Source organism: Chelonia mydas, chromosome 3 (genome assembly GCF_015237465.2).
Source record: "Chelonia mydas isolate rCheMyd1 chromosome 3, rCheMyd1.pri.v2, whole genome shotgun sequence".
In the NCBI taxonomy this organism is placed as follows: domain Eukaryota; kingdom Metazoa; phylum Chordata; order Testudines; family Cheloniidae; genus Chelonia; species Chelonia mydas.
This window is the reverse complement of record NC_057851.1, coordinates 37,270,048-37,297,762: the sequence shown is the minus strand read 5'-3', so window position 1 is coordinate 37,297,762 and position 27,715 is coordinate 37,270,048. Positions and strand designations below refer to the sequence as shown.

Sequence of the window (27,715 nt, the reverse complement as noted above, 5' to 3'; positions counted from 1 at the left end):
CCGCTTCCGATCAGGCATAAACAACGGACGGCTTTAACGAGTGGTGCCGCAAAGCGCGGTGAGGTTTGCACGACAGTCCGGAGACGGAAGGACCCCCCTTCTTTGGTGCTGCCTGGAAAGGAAGATGGCGGCTGGGGAAGCAAAGTCTGTGCTCTTCGTGTGTCTGGGTAAGTACGGGGCGGCCGCTCAGGCAGGAGTGGAGCAGAGCGGGGACGCGTCCCCAGCGCTGTGGTGGGAAGGGGACAGGAGCTCCTGGGGGTTGAGGCACCCATGGTTGGTGGATGGAGAGAAGGCCGTTCCCGCCTCGCTCCGGGACAGCCGCAGGAGGGGTGGGGAGGGAATTAGCAGCCTCCCTGCTGGAAAGGGGATAGGAGTAGAGTCCGTTCTCCCGTACTCTGAATAGAGTCTCCCCTCCCCACCAGGAAGGAGGAGAAGGTGAGTAGATCAGTGGGGGGGGCTTTTTTGCAAGGGAAGGGTAGATGTGCACCCTGAACAGGGGAGGAGCTCCTGTCAATGTAATGTTTCAGAGTAGCAGCCGTGTTAGTCTGTATTCGCAAAAAGAAAAGGAGTACTTGTGGCACCTTAGAGACTAACCAATTTATTTGAGCATAAGCTTTCGTGAGCTACAGCTCACTTCATCCGATGAAGTGAGCTGTAGCTCACGAAAGCTTATACTCAAATAAATTGGTTAGTCTCTAAGGTGCCACAAGTACTCTTTTTCTTTTTGTCAATGTAATAAACACTTCTGGTATCTCCCACCCACCATCATTCCCCTTCCTAATCTATTTCCCACCCCAACAAGCTGTTATCTCTGCCCGGAGGGCTTAGTACAGTGTCATAGTAAGTGTAACGCCAGGCTGTGTGTTCATGTTTAGTACCTACCTACCAAAGTTTGCAGAGAAGTTACGATACTATTCAGTATTTTCATTGATGAGTTGGCTAATGGGACAAAGACTATGCTTATAAAATTTGAATGTGATACCAGGCTTGGAGGGGTTGCAAACAAATTGGAGAATTTTCTGAAATCAACAAGATGAACATCAGTGAAGAGAAATGAGAAGTATTTCACTTAAAAAGGAAAAATTAAATGTTTTATTACAAAATGGGGAAAAACTGACTAAGTGGTGGTACTGCTGGAAAGGATCTGGGAGTTAGTGGATTACAAATTGAATATGAGTTAACAATGTAATGCAGTTGTGAAAAGGGCTAATATCTTTTTGAGGTGTATTAACAGGAGTGTCATATGTAAGACACAGGAGGTAAGTGTTCAACTCCACTCTGCACTGGTGAGGCCTCAGCTGGAGTACTGCATCCGGTTCTGAACTCCACATTTTAGGAAAGATGTGGACAAATTGGAGAGTCCAGAGGAGAACAACAAAAATTATAAAAGGTTTAGGAAGTCTGATCTATGGTGAAAAGTTAAAAAATATGGGCATCTTTAGTATTGAGAAAAAGGACTGAGGGAGAATCTGATAGATGTCTTCAAATATGTTAAGGGCTGTTAAAAAAGGACTATATTTAATTTTTCTCTGTCCTCTGAAGGCAGGACAAGAAGTAATGGGCTTAATCTGTAGCAAAGGAGATATAGGTTAGATATTAGGAAAAACCGCCTAATATAAGGGTGGTTAAGGTCTGGAATACATTTCCAAGGGAGGTTGTGGAATCCCCATCATTCTGAGGTATTTTTTAAGAACAGGTTAGACCTGTCAAAAATGATCTAGGTTTACTTGGTCCTTCCTTGGTGCAGGGGGCTGGACTTAGATGACTTCTGACGGTCTCTTCCAGCCCTATATTACTATGATTCTGTGAGTCTGGTTACCTGGCCCTTAAAATCTCCCTGATGCACTGGAAGATGATCCTTGAGAAGACAAGTCTTCATTCGTTAAATTAGATCTGTGATATGGAACCATCAATAAATATATGCACACAATCTGCTTTGCATTTGTAATGATAAATAGATATTCATTACACAGCAAATTACAGTTTAGTGCTTGATAAGGTCTTCTGTCTGCAGTAAATAAAACAGATAATAACCGTTAATGGAACACATCTAGACTGTAAACTCTCTGGGGCAGGGACATGGCATACTCTTTGTGTCTAGTCCAATATTAAATAATACTAGAGAAACTTGGGAATGGAGAGAAAAAATCATATTCGCTATTTTCAGGGAAGAATGAACAAAGTCAGAAAGTACAAGCAATGGGGTGAAATCACTGTAATAAATGTTGTCAACTCCCCTGGAATTTCCCTTCATCTTATATTAGCTACCCAAAAGAGTTGGTGCTATGTGACAAAAAGGACTGAATGATGTGGGAAACAGCTTTATTTTTTTAATAAATGCTGACCTGTCAAAGTTTCATTCATTTAAAGTATTTTAAGATTGCATTGAGCTTTCCTTCTGCCAGTGTTGGGTTTTGCTGTGTTTCAGCAGTTATCTAAAATTTCCCTGTGCCCTAAAAAGTAATCTTGATGCATTAGTATAATTTTAAGTATATGTAATATCTTTTTGATTAAAAAGAATAAAAGCTGAGCCCAATCAATTCAAAAATATGAACGTTATTTTTAACACCCATTGCAAATATCTGAAACTTCCAATATTTCAAGTGTTCAGTTGTTGGAAGGGAGAGACAGCCTGTCATTTCTGAAGATATCCACTTGAGAGTTGATTATAGAGAGTGCAAGGATTCATGTGAAGTCAGGTTGTTTACTTCTACATTTGTTTTGAAAAACTAATAGTCAAATATTCACTTAACATCTGTTTTCTGTTTGTAACAAGAGAAGCAGATATTAATTACATAGCAAAATATAACCTACTTAATAGTTGCATAGTTAGATTGCTTCTGAATTTTTTCCTACCACAGAAGAATAAATGAAGTATCCAGCAACATAAGTAACCCAAATACATAAAAAGGAATTGGAACTGAGAAGAGGTGAACAAGTTGCAGTTTTTATTTAATTTAAGGAAAGACATTTTAAAAAAAAATTACTCTTTTTACACTTACGTAGTATCTTTTGTTGTAGTAGCTCACCCATTAATTTACCTATACCAATGCAAACCTTTAATGTGTATGTACTGCACCATTCTAAAGTGGGGGTTACGCAGGTGCAGTTTACTCTGGTAATTTCAGATTAAGTTACATTGATGTAAATTCATCTTTATAATGATGCTGCATATGTACATTACCAGTGCAAATTTCTATAATGTATACAGTGGATGAGGGACGTTGTGTTTCTTCATCTAAGAGATCCTGATTGTAATCCTCTAAAAAATAATCCATACACTTTTTGCTGGAGTTGATGGATGGCTTTTGTGTTGTGGTGAAATTCCAATTTATCTTATTTATTATAAAACTAGGTAATATCTTTTGCATGCTTGTATTCACCCTACAGTTTCAATTAGATATGTCATCCTTTACTTTTATTGAAGTAGTATAGCAGTGCTTCTCAAACTTTTTTCTCACGGACCACTTGAAAATTGCTGAGTGTCTCGGCGGACCACTTAATGATCTTTCCACATGTTATATGTACCATTAGCTAACTATTGTAAAGCACTTTGGATAAAAGTGCTATCTAAAAAAAATTGCTAATAATGAACAGTTTTTTGTTCTGCAAATAAAAGCATACAACTCATATTTTAATATCAGTAGTCTTACCTTTCTAATGTGATAGATGTGCCCTCTCTCCCCCCGCCATGGCAGCCCCTGAGCTGGGCTGGGAAGGAGGGCAGTCTCTCCACAGTAGCTGCAGCTCTGGAGCTGGGGAAAGTCATCTTTCTCTGGCCACCGCAGCCCTGCACGTCTCAATTTTCCCCCACCATCTCTTCTCACCCCACTTCTCTCTACCACCTACCCCCTATTCCCTCCAAGGCCACCACCTCACCTTACATGTGCGTCTTTTCCAGGGTCCAGGCACCTAATTAGTGGAGCCACGCCTGAGCGGCTCCACTAATTAAGTGGGTGGCGCTTCATTCTCTCTTATGCAGCCATCCAGGCATGCACCTTAGAGGGAACTATCTGCGGACCTCCTGAATGGAGCTCGCAGATCACTGTTTGAGAACGTCTGGTATATAGGGCTCTTGTGCAATATCACATATCTAGAAGTGTACTCTGACCCCTTCTAGCCTTGCATAGCTATGAAGCATTCTGCCTATAGAAAAAGCAAGTTTCATCACTCAACCATGCTAACATTACTTCTCTCTTAGTGGAGGGACTATTTCTTCTGAGAAAATAGTCCATTCTTCGTATGTGTTCTACCCATGATGTCCCCTAAATCTGTCAACAAGGGTGTCGATTGGCATCGAGTTATCTCTTGCCCCAGTTAATCGTTGCAGGGCTGAGGCATATTGCTGGTACAATACGGGGAAGTTTGCATTTTTCTCCTGTCTGTGGTACCTACTCTGTTGCTTAAGAGATTGAAGGGAAAAGTCTATTTTGTGTATATTGTCATCACTTTCTATATGGTGGCTTTCCAAATAGATTTACCAGTGTGGTAAATAATAAATTTATATGTACTACAAAAGAACCACATTGTTTCGCGAACTGCAGATGCACATACTGTGTTGCATTTTAATTACCATAGGTTCTGTATGATCATAAAATGTGAAGATCTTATTTACTGTAATAAGATAATTTGCACAAAAGGGGTTAGAACTAAGTTGCTTCAGAGTCGTAATTCTGAATTTCGGGACATGACTGAGACAGTCTCAAAAGTTAATGTTGCATTAAAATATCTTCGTTTAGCTTCCATCTTTTTTAATGAATTAAAAGACTTTCACATATGTTTTAGAAGGAAGTGAAATCTATTAATTACTGTAGGATTACTTTCTTTTGTTGAATGACCCTTCAAAAGGTGATGTTAATGAAGCATTAATTTAAACTTTTTAAAATCTGATCTCATCTTATTGTACCACTGTCAAAAACCACCGCCACCATCTGGTACTGTTCAAAATCAAAAATGGAACTCTGATTTTTGTGAGGTGAAAGAAAGTGACTTCCCTTCAATGGAAAAACAAATATACCCTATTGATTTGAATGTGAACTAAAACATCAAAAAAGTGTGAATTGTTTGTTTGATATCAAGCACCGCTGTAACAGAATATTAAATGATAACCGCTGTTCTCTCTGTGAGAAGCTTCAGAATAGATTCATCTGGGTAGCAAGTATTACTGGATTGCTTAGGCTATAATTTAGTATCCACCACTCACCTGAAGGTCTATAACCATGTTATATAACTTTCCTTCAACATATTTTAGTGTGCAATGTGCAATAGGCTGAAAGTGAAATGTATTTCAGGCTTATTTAATGTTGTTGTTTCAGTTTAATTATGTGGCAAGACATTTACTTCAACCATTGGCACACCAGCAAAATTCCATTGTCCTCTCAGTAGGTTACTGTGTGTCCAATAATACTACTTTTCCTTACAGGCTACTCCTTCAGACAGTTATTCACTGTTTAAAAACCTGCCTTTGACAGGATGGATTAATTTTAAATCACCATTTTTAATCATGATTTAAATCAGCAAGCAGGAAACCTTTACTTAAATCATCCATTTTAATCTTGTTTTGCATCTGTTCTTTTTGTTTTCCTAAAGACAGGTTCATTCACATTGGTTGGTATAATCGTGAAAGCATTTTGATTTGCAAGTAAATATAGCCTTTACACTAAATTTTGTATTTCTTTTTGCTAACCATGAGGATGCACCATATACACTTATGTAAGCAATTACACAGGTTTATGTACATTTATGTAGATTCTTAATTTTTATATTTTTATTATTTTGGAAAATGGATTTTTTATTACTATATTAATTTTTTTTACTCGTGATTTCCAAATGCAGCTTGACAAATTTGAATTCAATTAAAAATTCACAGAAATCCATTTTAAAGTTGTTTATTATTTAAATAAAAACTACCCTAGAGTGCTGGGTACATAAACTCCTTTTTTTTCTTTATCAAAAACATCTTTTGCATTTAAAACTAATTGATTTATTAAACAAAACAGGAAGTGTTAACTGTTAGTGACTTTAATTGATTGCTTCTGGTCACCATGCCCTTTGAGGTTTTTAGAGCTAGTAGAGCTATCCTCTCCCTCCTCAATTTTATTCGTAGATTGGCAAAGGAAAACAAGCTTTCCTACTTTTTTCAACTCCCATTTAGTTTCTCAAACTTGAATGAACTAGTCCAAATTAAGGAAACACTCTCTGTGCACCTCCAGAAGAGGCTCCTGCCATCACAAGTAGCTCAACAACCCTCTAGTTCCAGGTGCTTAGCCAGTGCTTTCCACCAGATCAGTGGTTTGACTTTTCCTGAATCTTCAACAGAATACTTTATTACCTTCCCTTTGAGTCTGAAAGAATGGAAGTATAGTGTTTTACTACAGTGGAATAATATCATACTTCTTAATATCATGAACATAAATGGCATAACCGATAACATAACTGTGCTTTCAATTTTCCAAAACATTTGAAGTGGGGAAGGGGTAGAATATGAAAAAGCAGACTGTGGGATGAAAGTTTTATCTATGGGGGTATCATTAAAAAGAGGAGCCCAAACAATAGCATTGGCAGACTCTTGCTTTGGTATTCAACTTTATTTACTTTGGGCAAGGATGTGATATATTCCCAAATATTTTTAGCATTCTGCAGTGTTTGTTTAAAACATTTTTAAGGGGTAAAAAGGCAATGGAAAATTTTCTCTCAACAACGATGCTGGCCATTAAGATAAATACTTCAAGCAAACTTTTGCAAATCATCCAGTAAATCATAGTCAGAAATGTATCCTACTTGTTGCCAGTGCATAGAGGATTTGTGGGGATGGGACATCTGAAGACCCTAGAAGTTCCAGACTGTTATGAGTAAAACTATGAAAGACAAGACAGAAAATGTCAGTATTAACATCCATTTGAGATACAGTTCAAAATTCTGCTTTTTCAGTTATGGTTACAGAAAGTCTTTTTGTGGAGGGGGACAAAAAAAGCAATATAAGTACACCATACAGGAGGGGTACAAGATTTGGGATCATATGCAAGGGATACGTGACCCCTTGTGTGGCAAGTTCCATGGGGCAGTACCTTCACTCCCCTGGTGCAGTGAGATGGAAATAAACAGAGACTGCTCCAGAGACCTTGGCTTGACTCCACTGCTGTGGATTTGCCTAGGGGATATGATAAAATAAACTATAAAAGTACTATGTGAACTAAAATCCTGTCCTATCTTGCTTCTTTTACCATAGATAAACTTTAGTTCAATCTCTTGTTTCTTTAGGGAACATTTGCCGATCACCCATAGCTGAAGCAGTTTTTAGAAAACTTGTAACTGATGAAAACATTGAAAATAAGGTCAGTTGTTTATTTTTACTGTTGCCAAAATATACTTTCTTCTAGCCAGTCAGTATTACATAAGCTGTGAGAAGGAAAACATAAACATTTGAATTTGTTTCTCTGTAGTGGAGGATAGACAGTGCAGCAACATCTACTTATGAAATAGGCAACCCTCCTGATTTTCGGGGACAGACTTGTATGAGGAAGCATGGCATTACCATGAATCATATTGCCAGACAGGTACTGTACTCTTATTTCCTTTAAATGTGTATTTGTGTTTTTTATTGTTGTTGTTGCAGTGGATGACAGACAGTGCTGCTGTTTCTGACTGGAACGTGGGGTGCTCCCCAGATGCAAGGGCTTTAAGCTGTCTAAGAAATCACGGCATTGAGACAGCCCATAAAGCACGGCAGGTAGAAAAGAGTACATTTTATTTCTTGACAGAACTAATAATTTTGTTTAGCCATAATTTCTCATACCAATCTTAACAGCTATTTGATTGAATATTAAATATTAGGAGGATTGACTATTAAGTGAGATTTTCAAAAGCACTCAGCATTGGCTTCACTCTTCTAGTTGAAGTCTCTGGGAGGAGACTAAGGCCAACAGTTGAGTGACTTTGAAAACCCTACCTTTAAATGTTTAATATTCTTTCTCTGAAGCATATTTCTTCTATTTTGAATAATTTTGCATTGTCTTATCTTGTGAGTCCATGGCACATCCCAGGCACGTGAAGGAACTGATACGAAGGGCAGCATTTATATTGTACAGGTCCAATAGATGACCTGGCTTGTACTCTGCCCTGGTACTGCTGCTCTTAGGGTCAAAATTCTTTGAGTTGAAGGAGCTCCTGTCTCACACTAAGGAGCTCAGACCCAAGAGTGGAAATAATATCAAAATATCTTCAAAGGAGAATTACAACTAGATAATTTTTGTAAACATAACTTGGGGCACTCTCGCTAAGAGTCAGGGCAGCACCATTCACTAAAGGGAAACAGACTGAAGTTTTGGAAATGCCCACCTCAGTTTTTATTTAGTGAGTATATTTCAGGCATTGCATTCCAGAGAGAGATGCACTGAAATAAACATAATTTCATGTATTTAAATGACTTAGACATTCAAATAAATGCACATAACTTATTTCCATTAACTATTCTCTGCGTATAGAGTATTCCTTTAGGACCTGACCTTTCCTTAGCTTGAGTTCATGCCACTAGTTCTTGCATTTGACACAAGATCAAGTAGTCTTGTTAGCATCTTTCCTTTTTGTTCCCTTCAGAATTTTGGTAGACCTTATTGAGGTCGTCCTTTACTTTTTCTATTTCCAAAGAGTACACGCTTAGTTCCTCTAACCTTTCTGACTACATTCCCTCAATCATACTAACTGTCCTCCGTTGACTTTTCCAGTTTCTAATTTTTATGTAACAATGCTGTGAAGGTTCCTTCCCCGCTCTGAACTCTAGGGTACAGATGTGGGGACCTGCATGAAAACCCCCTAAGCTTATTTTTACAAGCTTAGGTTAAAACTTCCCCAAGGTACAAACTATTTTACCTTTTGCCCTTGGACTTTTTTTTTTTTTTTTGCTGCCACCACCAAGTGTCTAACAAATATATAATCGGGAAAGAGCCTGCTTTGGAAATGTCTTTCCTCCCAAAATCCTCCCCAAACCCTACACCCCCTTTCCTGGGGAAGGCTTGATTAAAAATCCTCACTAATTTGCATAGGTGAACACAGACCCAAACCCTTGGATCTTAAGAACAATGAAAAAAGCAATCAGGTTCTTAAAAGAAGAATTTTAATAGAAAAAAAAGTAAAAGAATCACCTCTGTAAAATCAGGATGGTAAATACCTTACAGGGTAATCAGATTCAAAACACAGAGAATCCCTCTAGGCAAAACCGTAAGTTACAAAAAGACACGGAAACAGGAATATACATTCCATTCAGCACAGCTTATTTTCTCAGTCATTTAAAGAAAACAGAATCTAACTCAGAGCTAACTAGATTACTTACTAAGTTCTAAGACTCCATTCCTTTCTGTTCCCAGCAAAAGCATCACACAGACAGACCGAGCCTTTGTTTCTTCCCCCCTCCAGCTTTGAAAATATCTTGTCTCCTCATTGGTCATATTGGTCAGGTGCCAGCGAGGTTATCCTAGCTTCTTAACGCTTTACAGGTGAAAGGGTTTTTCCTCTGGCCTGGAGGGATTTTAAAGGGGTTTACCCTTCCCTTTATATTTATGACACGCCCCCCCTCGCCCCCCCAAATCACAGATAGGGTGAAACGCTGGCTGGGATTTCTTCCTGGAGCTCTAGGAGAAAACATAGTTAATAAGACACATGCACCTCTAAATATACTACCAAGTATATAAAGACTAACAATATTTTCCACATCTCAAGGACGATTTTAACCAGTTGATTCTGGGAAACTTTCATGGGAGAGTGCATCAGCCACTTTGTTAGAAGCTCCTGAGATGTGTTGGATGTCGAAATCAAAATCTTGGAGAGCTAAACTCCACTGAAGAAGTTTTTTGTTATTTCCCGTGGTGGTATGAAGCCACCGTAGCGCAGCATGGTCAGTTTGCAGGTGGGAACGCCATCCCCAAACATATGGGCGTAGCCTTTCCAGAGCGTAGACAATGGCATAACATTCTTTTTCACTGACTGACCAGTTGGTTTCTCTCTCAGACAGCTTCTTGCTGAGAAACACTACAGGGTGGAATTCTTGATCCAGTCCTTCCCGCATTAAAACTGCTCCCACACCACGCTCGGACGCATCTGTGGTTACTAGCAACGGTTTGTCAAAGTCTGGGGCCCTTACTACAGGGTCAGACATAAGTGTCACTTTAAGCTGGTTAAAGGCCTTCTGACACTCTTCGGTCCACTGAACGGCATTTGGCTGTTTCTTTTTGGTTAGGTTTGTGAGTGGAGCGGCGATTTGGCTGTATTGCGGTACAAATCGCCTGTAATAACCGGCCAAGCCTAAGAAGGATTGAACCTATTTCTTTGACTTTGGGACAGGCCACTTTTGGATAGCATCCGCTTTGGCCTGTAGGGGGTTGATAGTTCTTTGACCCACCTGGTGTCCAAGGTAAGTCACTCTGTTTAGGCTTATTTGACACTTCTTAGCCTTAACAGTTAGTCCTGCCTTCCTTATGCACTCGAAGACTTTTTGTAGATGTTCCAGGTTTTCTGCCCAGGAATCCGAAAATATGGCCGCATCGTCAAGGTAGGCAACTGCATATTCTCCTAATCCCGCAAGGAGACCATCTACAAGTCTTTGGAAGGTGGCGGGTGCATTCCACAGCCCGAAAGGGAGTACATTAAATTCATACCGCCCGACATGTGTGGTGAAGGCTGACTTTTCCTTGGCGGATTCATCGAGCGGTACCTGCCAGTACCCCTTGGTTAAGTCCAAGGTAGAGATGAACTGGGCCTGTCCCAGTTTCTGTAATCATTCATCTGGGCGAGTTACAGCATTTAGCTTATGGTAGTCCACGCAAAAACATATCTCCCCATCTGGTTTGGGAACTAGAACCACTAGAGATGCCCGTGCACTGCCAGAGGGGCGGATTGCACCTATCTGTAGCATATCCTGGATCTCCCGTTTTATAGCAGTTTTAGCTTGAGGAGACACCCGGTAAGGTTGGACTTTAATTGGGTGAGCATTACCTGTGTCAATGGAGTGGTATGCCCGTTCGGTCAGTCCTGGGGTGGCTGAGAACATCGGATGTAGCTAGTGCACAGCTCCTTGATCTGCTGTCGCTGCATACGCCCAAGAGTCATGGAGAGGTTCACCTCTTCCATGTCACCAGCACTTTTCCCTTCGTAGTAGACACCTTCAGGCCACTCAGCGTCATCTCCTCCCTGGGCTGTAAACTGACAAACCTTTAATTCTCTGGAATAAAAGGGCTTTAGAGAATTAATATGGTACACCTTAGGCTTTCGGTTGGAGGTGGGGAATGCTATGAGATAATTAACAGCTCCCAGGCGCTCCTGGACCATGAATGGGCCTTCCCACGATGCTTCCATTTTATGGGCCTGGAGTGCCTTTAAGACCATGACCTGGTCCCCTACTTTGAAGGAACGCTCTCTGGCATGTTTATCATACCAGGCTTTTTGCTCTTTTTGAGCATTCTGTAGGTTTTCTCTAGCAAGGACTAGAGAGGTTCGGAGGGTGTTTTGTAGGTTGGTTACAAAGTCCAGAATGTTAGTTCCTGGAGAAAGTGTAAACCCCTCCCATTGCTGCTTCATCAGCTGTAATGGCCGCTTAACCTCGCGGCCATATACAAGTTCAAATGGGGAAAACCCTAAACTGGGATGTGGTACAGCTCTGTAGGCAAAGAGCAACTGCTGCAACACTAGGTCCCAATCATTGGAGTGCTCATTTACGAATTTACGTATCATGGCCCCCAAAGTTCCATTAAAATTCTCCACCATGCCATTTGTTTGATGGTGGTAAGGAATGGCAACCAAGTGGTTTACCCCATGAGCTTCCCAAAGGCTTTCCATAGTTCCTGCCAGGAAATTAGTTCCTGCATCTGTGAGGATGTCGGAGGGCCAACCTACCCTGGCAAAAATGTCTGCTAGTGCCTGGCACACACTTTTAGCCCTGGTGTTGCTTAGAGCTACTGCTTACGGCCATTGGGTGGCAAAATCCATGAAAGTCAGTATGTACTGATTTCCTCTGGGTGTCTTTTTCGGAAAAGGATTCAGAATATCCACAGCTACTTGCTGAAATGGAACCTCAGTTATGGGGAGTGGCTGGAGAGGGGCTTTGACCTGGTCTTGGGGTTTTCCCACTCTTTGTCATACTTCACAAGACCGGACATAGGTAGAAACTTCCTTGCCCATTCCCTCCCAGTGGAATGACCTCCCCAAACGGTCTTTGGTCCTGTTCACCCCAGTATGGCCACTAGGATGATCATGGGCTAAGCTCAAGAGCTTGACCTGGTACTTAATTGGAACTACCAACTGTCTCTGAGGATGCCAGTCTTCCTGGTGTCCACCAGAAAGAGTTTCCTTGTATAAAAGTCCTCTTTCTACAACAAACCTGGATCAATTAGAAGAGCTGAGAGGCGATGAGTTGCTCCGTGCCGCCGTCCAAACTCTCTGGAAGCTTTCATCTGCTTCCTGTTCAGTCTGGAACTGTTCCCTTGATGCTGGAGACATCAGTTCCTCATTAGATTGTGGACCTATGCTTGGTCCCTCTGGAAGCGACGTAGGGGATGGGGCTGTTTCCGTGGACTGTGAACCGCTCTCCGCTGGTGCATTATGTTGGGGTTCAGGCTCTGGCTGAGTCTCTTGTGTAGGGTTATCGGCTGCTGCCAGTTCTGGGACTGGCTCTGTCTGGGTCTCTGGGACTGGATCCACTACTGCTGTTGCAGATGTTATCACCTCTGACCGGGTCCTGGTAGAAGTTTCCAGAACAGAGCTAGGCATGACGGCTTGTTTAGCCTGGCTGCGGGTGACCATTCCCACCCTCTTGGCTAGCTTCACATGATTGGCCAAGTCTTCCCGCAACAGCATGGGGATGGGATAATCATCATAGACTGCAAAAGTCCACGTTCCTGACCAGCCCTTGTACTGGACAGGCAACTTGGCTGTAGGCAAATTGAAAGAGTTGGACTTGAAGGGTTGAATTATCACTTGGATCTCTGGGTCGATTAAATTGGGGTCCACTAAGGAAGCATGGATAGCCGACACTTGTGCTTCAGTGTCCCTCCACGCGGTGACCTTCTTCCCGCCCACACTCAGTTTCCCTCCGCTCTGAGGGTATCTGGGAGGTACCTGGGCCTGAGGACCTCTGGTGTGATTCCGGTGCAATGAACGGTAATCTGTTGGGATTCTTGGGGCAATTGGCCTTTACATGCCCCGGCTCGTTACATTTAAAACATCGTCCAGCTGAGGGGTCACTGGGGTGAGGTGGATTGCTGGAGAACGGTGTGGTGGGATGATAAGGTGTCTGGAGGGTTCCTTGGGGGGTAGTTGGGGCCTTGGGCTGCCCCCGGTAGTAGGGTGTGGTTTGAGGTTGTCCCTTCTGGTATCTGCTCCAACTGCAACCAGTTTTTTTTCTTTTCTGCCACCTCCACTCATTTGGCTCCAATCTACCCTGCCTCAATTACAGTTTTGGGCTTCCCATCTAGGATGTATCTTTCTATTTCCTCAGGAACACCCTTTAAGAACTGCTCCATTTGCATTAGGAAGGGCAAATCTTCTGGAGATTTAACACTTGCTCCTGATATCCAGGCATCCCAATGTTTTCACAATGTGGCAGGCATGTCGGATAAATGACACGTCTGGTTTCCACATTGGACTCTGAACCGCCAACGGGAATGCTTGGGTGTTATCCCCATTCTGACTCTCGCCTTGGTTTTAAACAGTTCATACTTGTTCATGTGTTCCTTAGGCATTTCAGCGACCACCTCAGCTAAGGGTCCACTGAGTTGCGGCCTCAGCTGTACCATGTATTGGTCTGTGGAGGTGCTGTACCCAAGGCAGGTCCTTTTGAAATTTTCTAAGAAGGCCTCTGTATCATTGCCTGCCTTGTAGGTGGGGAACTTTCTGGGATGGGAAGTGGTACCTGGAGAAAGATTGCAAGGGTTTGTTGGTATATTCTGCTGAGCCTTTGCCTTCTCCATCTCCAGTGCATGCTTCCTCTCTTTTTCCTTCTCCTCCAGTTCTTTGTCCCTTGCCTCCATAGCTCTCCTGTGGGCAGCCTCTTGTTTTTTTTCTGCCTTTTTCGCTGCCTCCATTTCTTTGTCCTTTGCCTCCATTTCTCTCCTGTGGGCAGCTTCTAGGGCTTTTTCTGCCTCTTTCACTGCCTCCAGTCTGATTAACTCCAATTTGTGTTGTGTCTTGGTTTCTGTCATCTTTGCCTCTCTGTTTTTAACTAACTTTACATCCGAGAGTTAGAAATAAAACAAACAAACAAAAACTTGGCTTGTAAAATTTTGCTGTGCTGTATAATGATACCTATATTCTCTGATAGTGATTGTCAGCCTACAGAAAAATCTTTAAAAAAAAAAAAAAAAACCCTAACACCTTTGTCTCCAGGCAAATAGACAGAAAACCCCTCTAGTTGCTCTTAGGTAAAAAACAACTTCAGGTCTGTGAAGACTTATGAATTGCCCTGCAGGACGTTAACTACCCTGCCTTTAGGTAGAGAGAACTCCAGCTCACAAAAGACAATTATCGTTTGTCTCTACTCTGGCCCCCAAGCAGAGACCAAAAAAAAAAAAAAAAAACCTAACTGCTTTCAGCTTAAAACCTGCTTTCCAGCAGCCCAAAGGGGAAAAAAAATATTTCCTTTTAAAATCTGTGCTTCTGGTTCAAAAAATCTCAAATTGATCTCAAAATGATTTCAAGTTAATCCCACCGCTCTGCCACCATGCCAAGGTTCCTTCCCCACTCTGAACTCTAGGGTACAGATGTGGAGACCTGCATGAAAACCCCCTAAGCTTATTTTTACAAGCTTAGGTTAAAACTTCCCCAAGGTACAAATTATTTTACCTTTTTGCCCTTGGACTTTTTTTTTGCTGCCACCACCAAGCGTCTAACAAATATATAATCGGGAAATAGCCCACTTGGAAACGTCTTTCCTCCCAAAATCCTCCCCAAACCCAACACCCCCTTTCCTGGGGAAGGCTTGATTAAAAATCCTCACCAATTTGCATAGGTGAACACAGACCCAAACCCTTGGATCTTAAGAACAATGAAAAAGCAATCAGGTTCTTAAAAGAAGAATTTTAATAGAAGAAAAAATAAAAGAATCACCTCTGTAAAATCAGGATGGTAAATACCTTACAGGGTAATCAGATTCAAAACATAGAGAATCCCTCTAGGCAAAACCGTAAGTTACAAAAAGACACAAAAACAGGAATATACATTCCATTCAGCACAGCTTATTTTCTCAGCCATTTAAAGAAAACAGAATCTAACTCAGAGCTAACTAGATTACTTACTAAGTTCTAAGACTCCATTCCTTTCTGTTCCCAGCAAAAGCATCACACAGACGGACCGAGCCTTTGTTTCTCCCCCCCTCCAGTTTTGAAAATATCTTGTCTCCTCATTGGTCATTTTGGTCAGGTGCCAGCGAGGTTATCCTAGCTTCTTAACCCTTTAGAGGTGAAAGGGTTTTTCCTCTGGCCTGGAGGGATTTTAAAGGTGTTTACCCTTCCCTTTATATTTATGACAAACACAAACAGAATTGAACATAACACACTATTGCAAATTTTGCTGCTTTTAATACTAGAACAGTTCTGTCTTTTCCATTTACAGGTACCAGATTTTTATTTATTTTATTTTATTTTTTTTACTGCTTGTAAGCAGCATATTTCCTTTTATTTTTACATTAGGTAAGTGGTTCTTAAACTCACCTGTGAAGCTGTTTCAGCTACCATGGTGAAACATGTAGAGGTCTTCAGGGCTTCTTGTACAGACTCTCCTTTGGTGTTTCTAGATCACTTATGACCAGTTGAACTAAAAAGAAACCAAATCTCTAACACACATGCACATCTGCATTCTGTGTGACTGCTTCAAATCTTCCTTTGTCAAGTCTTTTATGGTATAAATGGAACCATGAAAAAATTTGTGGAAATATCCAGAGTAAAATTGCAACATGAGCTGGCGAGATTACAGCAAAGGGAACTTAAGGCAATGATGAGTTTGATCATAAAATATATTTCCTCTGTCTGTACATATAACTAAACACAGATGTACAATTTTGGGGGGGACTATGACAAGCTAGCAATGTTTGTTCAAAACAGCCAACCATGTTGGCAGGTGTTGATCCAGGTGGAAAAGGATTAATGAGGGGCTTTTCAAAGGCACAAATGGCAGCTGGGTATCCAAAGACAGTAGGAGTTAAACACCTAACTGTCATTTGTACCTTTTGAAAATCTCACCAAAGTGGGTCCTTCTGGCTCTCTGATGAAGCAGATGGTTTGAGACCACACCTAGCAAAGCCCCTCTAGGAAGGGGGGAATGAAAGGTGTAGGTGAAGAAGTATTGAGGTAGAATATTTGGAAGCAGCCAAGCCTAGTGAAAAGGCTTGTGCTGAATTTTGTTTCTTTGCTAATAAAGCCAAATCCAAGGAAGGAGTTGAGCATGTGGGATATCTTTTAGAGCAGGTTGGGAAAGTCATCTGCTGGTGGAGAAATAACCAAACACATTAAGGAGCATTTATTCTTTTCTTGGCTCCTTACTGCTGTCCAAATATTATTACTATTTCATGTAATTAAGCACTAGAGTTCTTCAAGTTCCCATGCATTTGGCTCCCACTCATGGTGTGGTTGCACGACTTGCACAGTTTAGAAGCGACAAAAGCAGTATCCAGTAGGGGTGTCGCATGCACCCTCCATATCCTCAAGCCCCACTCCTAAGAAAATAAAGGTCAGCATGATCCTGCTGAACTGCCTCAGTTGCTTCTAACCAATAGTCCATCTTGCCTGATATCCTGTCTTCTGACAGTGGCCAGTACCAGATGCTTTAGAGGGAATAGAATAGAATAGATCCACTGCTGTTGTCCAGTCCCAGCTTCTTGCAGTCAGAGGTTTAGAGACACCCAGAATATGGAGTTGCTTCCTTGCCCATCTTGGACTTACCTCATTCTCTTTTGAACCAAGTTATGTTTTTGGCCTTCCCAACATCCCTCAGTAAGGAGGTCCACAAGCTAATTGGGCATTGTGTGAAGAAGTACTTTCTTATGTTTTTGTTTTAAACTTGCTGCCTATTAATCTCATTGTGACCCATAGGTCCTGTTTCATGCAAAGGGGTAAATAACATTTCCTTATTCACTTTCTTCATACCATTCATGATTTTATAGATTTCTATCATATCTGATCTTCATTGTCTCTCTTATAAACTGAACAGTCCCAGGCTTCTTAATCTCTCCCTATCTGAAAAGTGTTCTCTTCTCCTTGTCATTTCTGTTGCCCTTCTCTGTACCTTTTCCAATTCTAATATATCTTTTTTGAGATGGGCTGACCAGAACTGCGCACAGTAATTAAGATATAGGCATACAGTAGATTTATAAAGTGACATGATGGTATTTTCTGTTTTCTTTTCTTTCCCTTTCCTAATATTTCCTAACATTGTTAGCTTTTATGACTGCTACACACTGAACAGATGTTTTCAGAGAACTATCCATGATGCTTCCAAGATTTTTCTTGATTTAGCTGATTTAGACCACATCATTTTGTATGTGTAGTTGGGATTATGTTTTCTAATATGCATTATTTTGCACTTATCAACATTGAATTTCATCTACCATTTTGTTGCCCAATCACCCAGTTTTGTGAAATTCTGTTGTAACTCTTTGCAGTCAGCTTGGGACTTAACTATCTTGAGTAACTTTGTATTGTCTGCAGATTTTGCTACCTCACTGTCTACTTTGCCTAAGAGCCTTTAGTGAGGGCCTGGTCAAAGGCTTTCTGAAAATCCAAGTACTCTATATCCACTGGATCACCCTTGTCCATGTGCTTGTTGACCCCCTCAAAGACTTCTAATAGATTGGTGAGGCATGATTTCCATTTACAAAAGCCATGTTGACTCTTCCCCAACATATCATGTTCAATCTGCATGTCTGATAATTCTGTTCTTTATTATAGTTTCAGACATCTTACCTGGTACTGAAGTTAGGCTTACAAGCCTATAATTGCCAGGATCTCCTGTGGATCCTTTTTAAAAATTTGCATCACACAGACTAAATCAAGAATTGCCTCTCCCATTGTGGGTTCCAGGACTAGCTGCTCCAAGAAGCAGTCACTAATGATGTCTAGAAATTTTACCTCTGCATCCCATCCTGAGACGACATGTACCCAGTGAATGTGGAGATAGTTGAAATCCCTCATTCTTATTGTGTTTTCTGTTTTTCTAGTCTCTCTAATCTCCCTGAGCATTTCACAATCATCGTAATCATCCTTGTCAGGTAGTTGGTAGCATATTCCTACTGTTATACTCTTATTATTGAAACATGGAACTTCTGTCCATAGAGATTCTATGTACAGTTTGATTCATTTAAGATTTTTACTATATTTGACTCTGCTTTCTTTGACATATAGTGCCACGCCCCCATCAGCATGACCTGCTCTGTCATTCTTATATATTTTGTACCGTGGTATTAATATGTCCCATTAACTGTCAACATTCCACCAAGTTTCGGTGATGCCTATTGTATCAATATCCTCCTTTAATCCCAAGCACTGAAGTTCACCCATCTTTGTGTTTAGACTTCTTGCATTTGTTTAGAAGCAGTTTTTGAATTTGTCGGTATTTAGTTGTCTGCATTCATGTGATATAGCTGAATGGGACTCTTTTTTTCATTTGATAGGCTTCTCTTCAGTTCGTATTGTTTATCAACTTCCATCCTCTTCTTTTTGCTAGAATATAGAGTATTCCCTTTAATAGGCTATTCACTTGTAGGGGTGCAGTACCAGAAGGATCTGCCTCTACTTCAGCCCCAAGCTTTAAGGAATTGCTGAAAATTGAATCACCACAGGCTTCCATGGTATTGCAGCAGCAACCTAAACATAACCCGGTAGGGTCAGATGCTCCTCCAGTGGGACTCTAGCAGCCTGCTTCCTCGGTATAGGCTCAGACAGCATCAGAGAGTTGAGCCTTGACAGCACTGAGAGCATCTCCTCCTGAGAAGGTGTGGAAGGCAGTTATGGAATCAAACCTTTTTCCCCTCCTTTACAAGTGAGGCACGGGGGACTTCTTCAGCGCTCTTCTTCAGAGAAGCAGTGGACTTCAAAATAACTCCTGAACTGCAGTCTCCTTTACTGGACTGTTCTCCTTTTTAACTAAGTTACCCTTAGAGCAACTTGGGGTGCCCTATCATCATTGATAATGCTGATCCATAACTTAATTTTTAAGTAGCTTCAGTGTACAGTACATCTGTCTTCATGTTTTATTTTTGTTGTCCTCAGTGCAACCGTAATTGTGTAAGATTATTTTCACTTGGGCCAACATTTAGCAGCAGAGAGCCACGAGGGTAAGCCTGTAGAGGTTTTATTAGAGTTGCTAGAAGACAGAGCTATTTCCACGATAAAAATATTTTTGTAGGTCAAAGGCACAGTATGAATACAGCAAATATTTTTACATTGAAAATAAACAGATCTTCACTAATTCTCAGTACTATCAAAAGTTTTAGATGAGATTATATTGAGACTTCTATTCTAACTCTGTTTTACACTTTGCATTTACTGCAGGAAAAATTCCCTATATGAGTGAAATGTTTCATGTTTGCTCTTAGCCCAGATGTGATTTCCAGACCCCACTCCACCTCAATTTAGGGGAAGTCTAATCATAATCCATTACAAGTTACTATTGAGGCTATTTTTTCATATGCATAATTTTTACAAGTTCAGATTTTCCACAGGCTGTGAACTTATTTTATTTCTAGGACACTTTCTCATACGCTTCCTTTGCTTACCCCAGTTCCTCCCAAAAAAGTACATCTACAAGGCAAACCTTCCAAGAAGCTGAATTATGATGCTATGTATGTAACTGTGGGTAGAACTGTGCAGTATTGATGTTTAGTATTTATGTAGCTAATTTCACTGATTCACATTGTAAACCCCCAATATCAATGCGGTGCATCAGCACAAAGTTTGGCCTTAAATTGATGTAGGCCTTGCCTGACGTGGGAAAGCTTTTTCAGAATAACTTAAATTGTGAATTTAAACCAGTGTGGTTATACTAGTATAACCACTTACATGGACAGTCTTGTCTGGTATAAAAGTTGCTTTTTCAATTTAGTGTATGTCAGTTGGAAATGTGTGTAAGCTAAACTAAAAACGGGCACTCTATTCTGAAACAAGAGTGCACACTGGATTATATCTTTGAACTTCTGCTGGTTATACAGATGAGCCCTTGCTTTAAGTACAGTAAACCCTACCTAGTTCATACATAAGGCTATGTTTTAGTCACGGGTATTTTTAGTAAAAGTCATGGGCAGTAAACAAAAATTCACAGCCCATGACCTGTCTATGGCTTTTACTATATACCCCTACATAAAACTTGGGCCAGGGGTGCCAGGTGTTCTGCGGGGGCGGTCCGGGGACCCTGGAGGACCGGGGACCCACGATGGTGGTAGGGCGGGCAGTGGTGCACAGCCCAGGACCCCTACTGGCTCTGGGGTAGAGGGTTGGCCGGCTCCCTACCCGGCTCTGACCAGCATGTCCCTGCAGCTCCTAGGGGGAGGTGCAGCCGGGGGGGCTCTGCGTACTGCTCCCGCCATAAGTGCCAGCTCCGCAGCTCCCATTGGCTGGGAACTGACCCACACCCCAACCCTCTTCCCAAGCCCTGACCCCCCTCCCACACACGGAAACTGCTGCTGGCCCAGGGGCTGCCCTGCTCATCCAGCCCCCGAGCCAGCACCAGCCACTGCAGAAGTCACGGAAAGTCACAGAAACCGTGACCTCCATGAGAGACACATAGCCTTATTCATGCAGAATATGTAAAAGGGTTTGCAAAAGTGTAACTAAATCCATGTAATTTCACCAATACAAATTTTCTTACTGTGGTCAAGATTTTTAGAAATTCACACTTTCAACAGCAACTTACTAACAGTGTAGATCCACACATACCTCTGAACTTGGCTCACTCTGTTTAATTTTCATGCTTAGGCGACAGTAGAGGAATGTATAGAAAGAAAAGTAATTGATAATATGATGTGCAAGGGTGTAGGTTAAGGTAGCCCCTCAGCCTGTTTAAATTTACACCTTTTACAAGCCAAAAAATCTGGAAAATGTTAACAGTTTATGCTCTTTAACGCATTATTTGGGTGAAAAATAGTTTAAGGGAGTATCACATTACATATTCCTTCCGAATTTTGTCTTGTATCTGAGTCTGTGTCTAAAAAACCCTGTCTTTATACACAAATAGCTGGACAGTGACTAGAGAAACTAATTACATATTATCAAGGAAAAATAATTTGTTCCTCACCTGGTAACTATTTAAAGATAAGACTTGTCTCTTTTAATTTTAGAAGAGCAAAATATGATGGAAAAATCATAAGCAAAAATAGGAAATGGTTCAGTTATGTTGTTTCTATGTGTTAATCTAGTTTTTCAGTAGAAATTACAATCTGAAGAAGAGTTCTGTGTAAATTCGAACATTTGTCTCTCTCACCAACAGAAGATGGTCCAATAAAAGAGAATACCTCACCCACCCTGTCTCTCTAATTTTCTAGGAGACATATAAAAATTATTGCAGACTTGGTTTATTTTTTTATATGTTTGTGAGTGGAGTGAAAATTTTTATAATTCTGGATGAATAACTGGCATAGTATCTTCACTTAGGTATGAAACGATTAGTTGGTAGCTTTTGAAAATAAACTATTGTAAAAGTGCAACTACATATTTTAGTCTTAATCATAATTTGTTCATTGTTTTGTTAAAACAGTTACAATTGACCTGAAGGATAGCTCTTGGACTCAGAATATATTAACCAGTTTGTTGGTTCACAATTCCATTTTTATATGTACATATTTATAATCAGTAAGAATTGTAAAATTGTAACTTCTTTTGCAATATTTTGTGTATTTTAAGCAAACACATCTTTGCTACAAAAGTTAAAGCAAATCTTTTTAATTCTAGATTACTAAAGATGATTTCCTTACATTTGATTATATACTTTGCATGGATGAAAGCAACCTAAGGTAAGGTATGGTAGAATGCTAAGAGAGATTCTGATTTGACTGTCTGCTTTTGTAGATGATGATAAATCCAGAAGATGGGCTTGATTGCCTAATGTGCAACCTTTTGCCATTTGTTTTCTTATGAGTTATAATTAGATTTGGCAGAATTTTATTTCTATATATATAATTTCAACAGATGAGATGTTTATTTTTACGCCTTTTTTTCAGTTTGTATCTATTTAAATTTTCACAGTTGCAGAAAATTATTGGGGTGGGGGGGTCAGACAATTATTAAACAATAGACATTGAGATTCAAAAAGTTAAAACTTTATAATCGTTAAAACACAAATTGTCAACCTATATCAAAATATACAGAGTAAATATACTTTAAATCAAATTCTAAATTCTTCTTTGAGTAGTATCTCTGTGATGCTCCACATCAGGACTCCTGCGCCTTTGATCAGAGATTTTTGATAGCAGTGCCTTTTCAGTCTAGGCATGGACCGTACAGATCCTCGTGCCCTGTACCGAGACTAGATAGGGCTGTGCAGGCAAACTGCCCTCAGTTCCTTTTCAACTGCCTACGGCCTGAGACTGAGTCTAGGGTGTACTTGTTTGCTTATTTTATTAGTATTTAGCTGTATAATTGGTTACTAGAGTAGGTTTAGTACCTAATAGTTGGAAAGATGGAGCACTTGTTCCCTTTCTTCTTTCATTAAAAAAAGAAATGGGGGGTGGGTAGGTGGGAGGGAGGAATTAATCATAGACTTTTAAGTCTTAACAAGTCTTAAGAACTGACTTTGGACCTGGGTTCAGAGAACACCCCTCCCCATACAGGGACCACCTTTATCTGTCAGTGCCCTGTCGTCATCAAGATCACTGTCACCAAGAGCTTCCAAGGGGAAGAGAACATCAAAACCTCCATCTCCAACACTCTTCTTGACTGAGATACCGATAACTGTGCCCCTGGTATCATGAGTTTCCCACTCCAGGTATAAGGAAGGGGAATAAGAGGAGCAAAACATCAGAGTTCTCTTCAAAGAAGATCCAGTCACTAGAGACCTCAGACCCCAAGAGGAGTACTAGTGAGGCTCTGGGTACTTCAGGTACCATGAAGCACATTAAGACTTCATCAGAGTCCCATACCTCAGTGATAAAGAGCTTTTTACCACCAAGATCACTGTCACCAAAAGACTGGCTTCAATGCAATCCTTGGTACTTACGTCAGTTCTTCACATGACATCTGCAACATCATAGGCACTGGTACCAAGTTCAGTAGCACTTCCAGAACCACAGAAAGACCTTGCAGTACCGACATCAGTACCTCTCATAGGTTCTGCAGTATCACTGGCACAATACCAAGTTCTGTTGTGCTTCCAGTATCACAGGAATCCTAAACCCGAAAGAGCTTGCGGTACTGAATGAGCTGGAGTATCCACTCCTTGCAACCTCCGGTCTGCTGAGTCACTGACTGCTCAGGTTTCAGAGTAACAGCCGTGTTAGTCTGTATTCGCAAAAAGAAAAGGAGTACTTGTGGCACCTTAGAGATTAACCAGTTTATTTGAGCATAAGCTTTCGTGAGCTACAGCTTACTTCATCGGATGCATACTGTGGAAAGTACAGAAAGTTCATTTTATACACACAAACCATGAAAAAATGGGTGTTTACCACTACAAAAGGTTTTCTCTCCCCCCACCCCGCTCTCCTGCTGGTAATAGCTTATCTAAAGTGATCACTCTCCTTACAATGTGTATGATAATCAAGTTGGGTCATTTCCAGCACAAATCCAGGTTTTCTCCCCCCCTCCCCCCCCCAACCCACTCTCCTGTTGGTAATAGCATATCTATTGGCCCAACTCGATTATCATACACATTGTAAGGAGAGTGATCACTTTAGATAAGCTATTACCAGCAGGAGAGTGGGGTGGGGGGAGAGAAAACCTTTTGTAGTGGTAAACACCCATTTTTTCATGGTTTGTGTGTATAAAAAGATCTTCTGTACTTTCCACAGTATGCATCCGATGAAGTGAGCTGTAGCTCACGAAAGCTTATGCTCAAATAAATTGGTTAATCTCTAAGGTGCCACAAGTACTCCTTTTCTGACTGCTCAGGTTTATGGGAGATCTCCTTCTTCAACTATCCATGAGGAGGGGTTGTCACCTCCCATACAGAATGTGGAGAAGCATTCCAATTCAAAACTTTTGGTTCAAGGATCTCCATTTTTTTCTGCCTGTTACTCTCCATTGCAAATGCAACAAAGGCAAGACACCAGAGCCCTGGCTTCCAACAGATGAAGAGACCAATACTGGATCTCCCCCAGTTCATTATGGTCTCATTGGCTCTACTGGGATCCATGGGCAGTGTACCAGCAATAGTTTTGAGGTACCTCCACTCAGTCCACAGGAAACACAGAAGTCTGTACCCCCCGATACCATTCCTCTCTTCTCTCCACTCTGAGCCGAAGGGGACCTTTAAGGAGCAAGAGCAGACAAAGAGATTACCCTCACTTACAAAAATCTCATCATCATCACCATCACCTGATGAGGCAGCAAAGGCCATCACTGCCATCGCTGGCTGATGACTTTAGGCAATTCCAGGATTTTATTAACTGGGTCACTGACATCCTGCAAATTCCCCTAGAGGAAGGCCCAGGATTTTCATCATAGGCTCCTGAATGTATTGCACACCTCTACCTCAGCACAGGTGGCACTGCCAATTCAATGAAGTCCTCCTTGAGCCAGCCAAGATCATCTGGCAAACTCCAGCAGTTCCCTCCCTTCAAGCCCCCTTCACAAATGCAAGAGGACTGATTTAAAAAAATACTACGTCCTGGCCAGGGATGCTGAGGTTTTTATTCTCTCACATGGGACCAAACTCTCAGGTTGTGGATGCAGTCAGTGACAGGGACAGGGGGCATACCCAAAAGGCCACCCATTATAATAAAGACCAGATGTCTGGACCTGTTTGGCCGTAGGAGTATTCATCATCAACACTTCAATTCAGGATAGCTATTCACTGATATCAAAATATGATTACCTGAACCATGAGAAGTTTAAGGCTTTTATTGACCATTTACCACAGGAACACTGCGAACAGTTCAGTGCCATAATGAGGGAGGGCCAGCTTTTTTCAAAGACTTTCACAGCATCTAGTGAAACCTGAAATAATGCTGCAGCCAAGTCTGTTTCCATCACAGTAGTGATGAGGTGAGCTTCCTGGCTTCAGTTGTCTGGGTTTCCATGAGAGCTACAATCTACCATGGGGAATTACCTCTTGATGGCCAGAAGCTTTTTGCAGATTCCACAGACAGCTCACTTCACACCTTAAAAGACTCTTGGGCAAAACTTGGGGCTTTAGGGTATACACACCTGCATATAACAGAAAATTTAGCAGGTCTCAATTGACAGAGAGATCCTGCCCTGCTCCGTTTTCCACCTTCCATAGCTGGTGGAAACAGTGGTGTGAGGTTCAGATTTTCAAAGATTCTGTTCTGTCAAAAGAATCTTTATCATTACAGCTAGAGAGGGCAGAAAGGGCTGTGTGTGAAAAAGCCACTTTATTATCCTAGGAAAAATAATGCTTGTTTGCTACTATTCGCTTTAATTCTGGTAACATGTCTCCCCGGGACCATGTTGAGCTTAATAATTGTGCATGACAATAGCTGACTAATTTGCTAATTTGGATAGCAGTAGCAAAATTTCTTCCTAATTGGGGGATGCATTTGTCCAGGGCCAAGTGGTTAAATGGGTTTGAAATTCTAAGCAATGGCCCTCTGAAAGTTCTCAGGATTTAAAGACTAAAAAATAAAGATGAAATTATACAAATCAGTCATAAGTTTTTTCAGATGGTTGTGAATGGCCACCTTTTTTACAACCCAATCATGCAACAACTCTGTGTATGGCACTTGAATTGACTGACGTGTTAGTCAGTGACTAAACGATATACTTAGGTGTTTTACTTCGTTTCATTTAAACTCTTAATTTTATATTGGTGTCCTTTACACTTACCAAGATGTCAGTGACACAGTGAAAAGAGCTATACCGAAGCAAGTGGAAAAAATATTGGAAGTGTAGAACTGGAGTGATTTCAAAAGATCTTAACATTACTTGGGAGAACTGAAATTCATTCTGGCTCCTGCCAGGGAAGCAGCCTAACAGTGGGAAGAGGACTCTGCACCCAGCCAACTCTGCCATCTACGCTACCATTCTGGATCTTGGATTTCGGCCCCAGTAGCATCCAGCTTTCCCTAGGAACAGCCTTGTGGTGCTCGAAGTTGTTCTACCACAGTGCCTGGGATGGCAGACTCATTCTAGCTGCTGGCATACTACCAGCAGCGGGAGGAAAGGGGATACCTTCACAGGTTTGGAAGCCTTTCATTCCACACATGCCCCAGAATCAGAGCACTCTGCTTGCTTCTGTTAAGGTGTGTTGAGAGTCCTAAAGTGAGACTGGCTAGCCATTGTGATTGGTATTGGGTCAGGTTTTATATAAGAACTTTGGTATTACAGCATAGGGCTCTCAACATACCTTATCAACAGAAGCAAGCGGAATGATCAGAAGTGCTCGTCCACATGTTTACAAACACTGATGGGAAGAAAGACTTTGTTTAGCATTTCAGCAATCAATGTAATATGAATACAACAGAAGAATTTTTTAAATGAATTGAAGGCAGAGCTAAGAGAATTTACAAAAACAGAACAATTGAAGTAACATCTCATGGACACCTGGAAGAAGCTTACTCATATTTTTAAGAAATATATTGACTATGTTCCAAAGAGACTTTTGTATAACGAAAGCTAAAGGGAGACACTGAAAATAATGCATAAAATAACGGGAGAAAAGAATTTTAAACTTTTTTTAGTGACTAAAGCCAAATTAAGGTCATTGTCGAGAACCCAATTGCTTGATTTATTTGTTTTCCAGTTAGTCTTCATTTTATATAGATGACCTTGACATTTAACAAAAGTAAGCAACAACATAGAGTACACAGCACTGTGAAAGTATAGCAGCTCTTTCATCTTCATTCATACCCTGTAAACTTTCTAGAATTATTGAATTTATAATGCTGATTCCAAATGGAGCAGACACCACCGCCATGAAAACAGTGGTTCAAAATTGCTACTTTTTTATTTTACAGAGATCTGAAAAGAAAAAGTAATCAAGTTAAAAACTGTACAGCTAAAATTGAACTCCTTGGGTGCTATGATCCACAGAAACAGCTTATTATTGAAGATCCATACTATGTAAGTATCACAAATTGAGTTGAGAACTTTTAAACATTAGTATGTATGTATGATTGTAAAACAAACACAATTTTAAAAGTAGCTGTTGAAGACTTAAATCTGGGTGGCTAGATATTTTTACCCCTTTTTTTTCTTATCTTTTTCCAGGGAAATGAAAAAGACTTTGAGACTGTTTATGAGCAGTGTGTTAGATGCTGTAAGGCATTTTTGGAGAAGTCTCATTAGTGCCATGCTATTTTATTTCTAAAAGGAAATAATATTTAGCTCCTTCTTTGAAGTGTGTTATAAATTTCACTTGATTGATGTATTTAAAATGTAATATTGTATCTCTGTGGTAAATCCTAATTGCAGCTTCTTAATTTTAGTTTTGTATTGTAGCTACTCTATGGCCTAACTCAGAAGAATTTGGAAAAGTTTTAAAAATTGTATTTGAGGATCAGCCATTTTGTCAGGCATCAGTGTAACAATGTATTTCATTCAGAGATCAGCAGAATAAATATGTTTTATGAACTCTT

At 40.8% G+C, this 27,715-nt stretch overlaps 1 protein-coding gene across 2 annotated transcripts; it reads left to right on the top strand.

The window, feature by feature from the left end:
- Nucleotides 1-12: 12 nt before the first annotated feature.
- On the top strand, nt 13-27,715 carry ACP1 (acid phosphatase 1). 2 transcript variants are annotated; one of them, XM_007055659.4, is made up of 6 exons: nt 13-167; nt 7,261-7,334; nt 7,616-7,729; nt 21,918-21,979; nt 27,095-27,200; nt 27,348-27,715. In XM_007055659.4, exons 1-6 carry the CDS (start codon nt 125-127, stop codon nt 27,423-27,425), a joined length of 477 nt encoding a protein of 158 aa, XP_007055721.1. In that variant the 5' UTR covers nt 13-124; the 3' UTR covers nt 27,426-27,715. The 2 variants fall into 2 exon arrangements, with proteins under 2 accessions (XP_007055721.1, XP_007055720.1); XM_007055658.4 differs by lacking the exon at nt 7,616-7,729 and adding an exon at nt 7,443-7,556.

Bases quoted from the DNA above. Each gene is read 5' to 3' on its own strand.
- ACP1 (XM_007055659.4), top strand. From the start codon at position 125: ATGGCGGCTGGGGAAGCAAAGTCTGTGCTCTTCGTGTGTCTGG. The intron at 168-7,260 runs GTAAGTACGGGG...TTGTTTCTTTAG, and splicing joins TGTGCTCTTCGTGTGTCTGG to GGAACATTTGCCGATCACCC. The intron at 21,980-27,094 runs GTAAGGTATGGT...TTTATTTTACAG, and splicing joins ATGGATGAAAGCAACCTAAG to AGATCTGAAAAGAAAAAGTA.